This window comes from Gavialis gangeticus, unplaced genomic scaffold (genome assembly GCF_001723915.1).
Source record: "Gavialis gangeticus isolate Ggan-Ray unplaced genomic scaffold, GavGan_comp1, whole genome shotgun sequence".
In the NCBI taxonomy this organism is placed as follows: domain Eukaryota; kingdom Metazoa; phylum Chordata; order Crocodylia; family Gavialidae; genus Gavialis; species Gavialis gangeticus.
In genome coordinates, this window is record NW_017729034.1 from 1,682,512 (window position 1) to 1,689,886 (window position 7,375).

General features: G+C 41.7%; 1 protein-coding gene across 1 annotated transcript in view; it reads left to right on the forward strand.

Moving 5' to 3' along the window:
* Positions 1 to 6,345, forward strand: part of TIPRL (TOR signaling pathway regulator) — a 24,693-nt gene extending 18,348 nt beyond the window's left edge. Inside the window, exons 6-7 of the mRNA XM_019526961.1 lie at positions 2,383 to 2,445; positions 3,959 to 6,345. Coding sequence (XP_019382506.1) covers positions 2,383 to 2,445; positions 3,959 to 4,114 — 219 coding nt within the window. The 3' untranslated portion in view covers positions 4,115 to 6,345. The remainder of the gene's footprint in view (positions 1 to 2,382; positions 2,446 to 3,958) is intronic.
* Positions 6,346 to 7,375: the final 1,030 nt, after the last annotated feature.

Genomic DNA, 7,375 nt, shown 5'->3' on the forward strand with positions numbered 1-7,375 from the left:
ACCAAACTTTGGGGTAATGCATCCACACCTGAGGACAGAAGGGTGATCCAGGTTGACCTTTTGCTTCAGTTTCTGATATCTAACGTATCTGATGGGATGTTGGAACTTAATTCATGTCTCTGAGGCACTCTGAGATACATAAGCAAGTTGTGGTTGGTCTCTTTCTATTATACTAGGTCAGGGGTGGGAAAAATATGGCCCAGGGGCTATATCCGGCCCACCAGGCACTTTCATCCAGCCTATGGCTCCCCACAACAAGTTGTACCCTACCCAGCCTTTCCGTCTGCTAGGTGCCTACATCCACCCTCAACATACCTTGTTATGCCTCACTCCCACCCTTGTGGGCAGAAGGACCTGCCCCCACCCCCCCATCACCAGGTGGGGTTGCTGCTGCAAGCTTCCCTGGCTTCCCACTCCGTCTGGGCAGCAGGTAGGGAAGCTGGGGTGGCAGGGTTGGAGCTGGGCAGGAGTGTGGGGCTGGTGGCAATGTGGAGCCCATGCCCAGTGGGGCAGGGGCAGTACAGAGCTCAGCTGGGCAGGGTGTGGGTGTGAGGGAGGATGGGGGGTATGGGATCCCCTCCCACACTCCCCAAATGGTGTGCAGCCCTAACAGTGGGGGCAGCAGTAGGCAGGGTGCTCATGTTTGGCATTGGTACCTGGCACTGGTACCTGGCTCTGGCCAGCGCTGCACATCAGCCCCCACTGGGCTGTCTGTATGGGACGAAAGCCCCAGGCACTAGAGCCAGCTGGGGCAGGGAAGGCGCTGGCTCCAGCACCTGGGGCTTCTCTTTTGTGCCGTGCAAGTTGCTGGCACTCCCTGCATAGAGAGAGCTCAGCAGGGGCTGCACTCCTCACTGCAATGTGTAGCACTGGTCAGAGCCAGGCACCAGCGCCTCCACCTGCTGCTGTGCCATGAAGGGAGTGGGTGGAGGGGTGGTCCCCCCACCCCTCCCAGTGTTGCCTGCATTGACTGCAAGAGAGGACGATGTGTTCCAGAGACCAGTGTGTTCAAGAGCCACACCCCACAAACGCCATGTACCCTATGCCCCCTCACGTATTCCCCCATGCCCCATTGTATACACCCACACCCACTGTGCAATATAAAAGACTAAGAATTTATTTTTGAGGTATGCAGTCACCTCTATCTTCAGAACACAAATCATGACAAAATCTTTTTGTAATAAAATTAAAATATGTTATAGTAGGTGTTTGACTTCTAGTATATGACTTGTTTTCTTTGGGTTTTAAGTTGGCAACCCCCTTCCCCCCCCCCCCCCTTCCTCCCCCAGGAATATTTCGGAGGGGAAAGAGGGGCAAGGGGAGGATTTCTGGTTGCAAAGGTCAGGGGTTAGGGGTGTGACTTCTGGTCCCAAGATGGCAGCCAGGAAATGGGGCAATCATCAAGGGGTGGGGCTTCCCTTGCGGCTCTTGACAGGTCACCAAACCTCATTAAGTCACCCTCTGCCCAAAATAATTGCCCACCCCTGTACTAGGTAGAATACTATGGGGCTACAAGGAATGGGTTAGCTGTTGCTGGAAAGGGAACTGGGAACAACTTGCTGTAGGATCTTAATTCAACATTATTTAATGCTGTCATCTGATTTAGTCATTGAGAACACTGAACTTACTAGCTCCATGGCAGACAACATTTTGACAAAAATGGCAACCTGCTATGGAAGTTAGAATCTGTTGTACTGTAGTCACACTTTGAGATGCTACCTTAGAGTATGAGTCTTCTGCCTCTCAAGTCACGGAACTCCGTAAGCCTGTTATCAAGCATTTGGAGATGGGGATTCATTATGTGGAATTGTCTGAGGTGTCACCTTCCTTTTGTTGCCACTAGCATTTAAAGGCTGGCTGCTGTATTCAGTGTACCTGTTTCCCAAAAAGACTGAAAGGAGAGATGGCAGCCACCTTTGTTGGCAGGTCACTCAACAGCCACCTGGAGCATGCTACACTACCGTCTGCTTGAGGACATGTCTGTGATGTGTTTTTTCAGACCAACATGCAAGTAATTCCTGACATTGTACTTGAGCCCCAGCATCTCATGTGATGCATAAATCAAAATTGAAGGTATTGCTGGCATGAATGTTGCTTGCTAGCACCTTCAATGTCCTTAGAATGTCAATAACTGAATTTCATCTAAAGATGAACAAGCATACTAAATTCTTGTCATACAGATAAATGACTTCTAGATCAAAATTACTGAATTTATTTCTTTCCCTATCATGATGAACTTGACTTCAAGCCTTTGTACTGAATAAAATTCTCAGTTAGTCAAATTCAGATGTGTTTAAATTTAGTTTATTTACAAAGTTTACGAATGCTTAGAATAGTAGGAGATAGTTTTTTGTAACTATTTCACCTGTCTTCTTTTCTTAGGCTGATAAGTCCTACATGATACGAGAATACACATCTAGAGAAAGCAAAGTGTCAAGCTTAAAGGTATTAAATACATTTTTCACATGGACTAATTTTATTGTCTTATGATTGGTATAGGAAATGCCACACCAGATCAGAACTCTGCTTAGCGTGATGTCTTCAGGGAGGCAAAACTCTTCTGGCCAGTTGTGTAGTACTGTTTCATGATCAGTTAGTCTGTCATGCATAAGATCACATTACTCTTGTGAAGAGAAGTGGATTGAATGGGGAGACAGGTTCAATTACTGATGGAATTATTTAGCCACAACATAAGGTACTTCCAGTTTCTTGTGGCAATGAATTTCACAGACTGACTGTTTGCATATACTGATGCCCATCGTTGAGATGACTTTCGGAAATTGTATAATTGACTTGGCTTACAGTTTAAAAAGTGCATTTATGCAACAGGACAGCCCTTTCAAAAATAACTGTAAAAGGTCCAATTATTTGTAATTAGCAGTCATCACTATTGAGTTCCATTCCTGATTGCACCTCTTGACTGTGCAGCTTACATGAGACTCAGATGATTCAGTCTCTCCCAACCTTGTTTCCTCAGTCTACGGAGGAACCTTTGGGCCAAACTTTCAGAGAAGTTCTGAGTCTTTTTTTAACACTTGGAGATCCCTGCAAGCTGTGTGCTACAAGACTAACCCTTACAGGATGTAGTTGCTGGCCTGTCTGATTCAGTCTACCGTAAATCCAAGTTCATGTTCCTGAATCCAGAAAGCTGTCAGTGAGCTGGTTTCTCCCCTTCTTTGTTCTTCAAAATGTTCTTTTATTCCTTTATGGAATTATTACTGCTTTATGTTAGACATACAGAACACATGCCTTTTTCACCTCCTTAATTGAGTTTGCAGAGCTGCCCATTAATGAGGAAACAGTTTTCACTCATTATTTCAGAACTTCAGTGTTTTTTAAAGTTTCATAGTTTCTAAATCTTTGAAACAATAAGCAGCCCCACACGTTGGGTCAGGCTGAAATGTGGGCTTTATTCCAGCAGCTTTTGACTGTGCTCCCTTTTTTTTTCTAGGTACTTTATAAGTACTTTTATATTAAATGAGAATAGCTTTTTCCTTGAAACTTCTTGCAAGTAATGTGGCTATTTTGTCTCTCAAAGATCCTACAGAGAAACTAATTTATAAAATGTCTTGGTCTTTTTCAGTTGCTTGATTCTTGGTGTAAGATGCTTGAATGTGACCTGCTCTTTTAAATTCTTAGAATTAGTGCACTTTTGGTCAGAGAACAACCTTTTCTAGAACCAGGTTTTGCTCCCCTTGTGTGTTCAGAGTTCTGTAACTTTACTGATGGCTGTGTTGGGCTCTGTAGCCCTTTGAAGAATTGTACTGCTATCAACAGAACTTAGTACTACAAGTGCATTTAAATTCATAGAGTAAACAAAAAGGAGAGCTGATTTTTAAGCTGATGCTTAAATTTCACATGGGTGGAAGTTGAACTGTGATCCTTAAACTTGATTTTGAGCAGCTTCCTTTATCTAATGATTTACACACTGCTAACCAAAATATTTTTTGCTTCTTAGCATGTTCCACCTTCCCTGTTCACGGAGCCTAATGAAATTTCTCAATACTTGCCTGTAAAGGAGACTGTGTGCGAGAAGCTAGAATTCCCAGCAAAGGTGGATCCTGAGCCTACCCCTTCACCAGAAAGCACGTGCATGGAATCTAAATCAGTGTGACTTTATGTGGACTTGAAGTGGCCCCCATTCTGGAGACCACATGGTCATATGACGATTACCATTGGCATGGTTTCACTATTTGTGGAATAAAAAGAGTTCGGCTAATTTTTCTGTAGCCCTAAAATGTCGTTTCAGGCAGGTTTCACTAATGTGTTTTATTTTATTTTTTAATTTCAAACCTGCATCTGAAATTAGTAACGGACTGATAGTAAACTGGAGTCTTAATTGGCTCGGGAGAATAAACTCCCCACCCTCCCTAGTAGTTTTTGTTCTCTTTTTAGTTTAGACATTTGGTGTGTTGCCTGAACCCTCCATTACCAGTGCTCTGCATGAAGAAATTTTTGCTCCTGCTATCAAAAGGCAAATATCATTCACAGAATCAAGCCTCTATTTTTATACAGGGTTCTTCTACAAAAAGATTTTTTTTCTCTGTGGTGTGTATGGTTGAGCTTCAATTCTCCCTTAGAAAACTTGCTTGGCTCCTTGGGTGCAAGCTGACAAACCAGTGTAAGTACTTTCTCTGAATTTTAAATCCACATATCTTATAAGAGACTATTAAGTCTTTTACTCATGAATAGCTTAAAAAGTAGCAATGTGCAAAGCATTAGTGTCAGACACTACTGAAAGGTAAAAGCTACCTTGTTTAGGAGCTGCTAACTTGGAGCTAAGTGACAGGTAGAAATCAGCAAAAAGCTACACAGTGGCAAGTTTGTCAAATACCAATTTTCTCTGAGGTCAGTCAGCTCAGCCTCTCAAGGTGCCACTAACATCTGTGGGTCTTGCATGGGTTAGGTGTGCTGCTGACACAGTGCTTGGTTATGGAAATGCTTTGTACTTTTGTCTTTTTGGCAGCTATGCCATGTAGTTGGTGCCAGTATAAACTGATTATACTGCTCTGAGAATCAAACAGCTAAATTCCTGGGATTCTTAGAGAACAAAACCAAACAAAATTCCAGTTCCTAAATGGGATGAGGATTGGCAGTTTAAGAGATGCAGGGGTTTATCTAGCCTTAAAGGAACACTAATGTTCCAGGCCTGAAACTTTGTCCCGCTGTAAATCCTACTATGAACAGAAATGCATTCATTTACATTTTAATTATCCTGTTCAAACTCGGTACCATTTTGTAGCTAGAAACACTTACCCTGTATTATAGTAAACACTCCTGCTATGGCATGAGAACAAGGAAGTTAAACCGATTGGTTTAGTGCCATTACTTAGGTTGAATGGAGTACAGGAAACAAATGTTGGGTGTGGCAAAAATACCTCTGTTTAAATTGATTTACTAGTCGAAGGTGGTAGCAATAATTCTGATATGGGAAACATTTGAATGTCATCATCTTATAAACAAGCATGTATTTCTTATTGTCTCTTTGCATTTAAAATATGCAATGTAGAGTGGGCCCATTTTGATGAGATTTAATTTTTTTAAGTGCAAAACTAAAATAATTAAAATAATAGTTTTTAAGATGACAATAACATTTTAAAGAAAGCTACAGGCATCTTAATGACAGCTATTGTTGTTCTGAAGATTCACTTCATCCTTTTAGTGGGGTAGTATGGGCTGATAGATAGAGCCCGGGACTGAAAGGCAGGAATGCAAACAGTATTCTTTGCTCTGCTATTGATTCATTGGGTGACTATCAGCAAGTCACTTAACCTCTCTGTGCCTCAGTCCTCCATAGGAGTGATACATGCCTACCTCAGAGGTTTTGTGAGGATGCAAGTGGGTTATCCTGAATATACCTTCAGCCTTATGTTTGGAAAAGATTAACTTAATATCCAAAAGTATTAAGTACTTTGCTGTCATTTTTTTAAACTAGAGGTGAGAATGAGACTAGTTCTTTCAAGACTAATTAACTCCCAGACAGATATTGCCTAGGATCATTTAAGATGAGGGATGAATTATAGGCTTGTGGCCACTGGGAGGCAGAGAAGTGCTTGCACTTACTTGCTTTCTCCCTTCCCCCCACCATTCCCAAGTACTTCAGAGTATGGGAAGGAATGGATTGGTTCTCACTCAGACTTTCAGATCAGGATAAAAAGGGTGAAGCTAGTAAGGAAAGAATGTAGGTACAATAAATTTGGAAAGGGAAACATTTAGAGATGATTCAGTGAATTGGGGAAAAAGGCAAAGGAAGGAAACAATCAGGACCTATTTGCGTAGACAAGTCATTCTTAATGGTATACTGTATTCCAGGCTTACACCACTTTTCAATGTGTTAGGAATTATCAGCACTATTATGTTTAAAACATTTTGTTTTATAATTGAACTAATAATGATGAAAAGCTGAACTAATAATGATGAAAAGCGAGTTGGGAGAGTGACAGCATAAACATACTGTACCTATATTTGCTACCTAAAAATGTTATGGTTCAGGTTTGGTCAGTGGTAACACTCAGCACTGACCAAACACTGGAGTATGATGGAGAGAGAGTCACAGTCCATGCATAGTATTGAGAAGTGCTGCACTATACATTTGTTGTATTGTGGAATCTAGCCCTCCCATTACCTTAACCTTTTCTGATTGTTTGAAAGTTTTCTTGACCACACTGGACATTTGTGGCTCCATCTGTGCTGGCTCCTATGCCTTTCTGTGGAACATGCACCTCAGAGAAATCACAAGATCCTATTACAGAATTCCCTGCAAAGTAAAACACCACCTGAGTTGCTTCTTTTCTTGTCACTAACTCTGTTATACTGTGTAGATGAATACATATGAAGCAGTAAAATAAGTTGGTGTATTGGGGGGAAAAAAATCTCTGGTATAGGATTCCCAGTGGAAAGAAGCAACTACCAGTTTTATGGGCTACAGACTAGGTGGGGGCCATGTGTCTGGCTGTTTTGTGGTCAAATGTGTGTTGGTTTACACTTGTGCTTGTCATTAAATAAAACATATGCAACATTTTACAGTCTTGTTTGTCTGAGCTTTCATTAGAGAAGTAAAAAAGAATGACTCATGTTCCTTAAACTTGGGTGACAGTAGAGATGTAGTCCACATAACTACCGGTATCTGAAAAGGTCTCATTATAAACCCACTTCATACATGTAAACCAGTAGGGTTGCATTTCCCAAAATACTGGGGAATCCCCGATTTCAAGAGCAGAGACCTGAAGAACTTGTTTGGAAGCTTTCTCAACTACTATTGGAAAGTTTTTGGAGTTTTTTTTTTTTTTTTTTTTATCAGCAGAGGGCTCTGCTTTCAGAAATTTGGGAAATGCATTAGTGTGTAGACTTCAGAGCTGATGTACACTTATGGCTT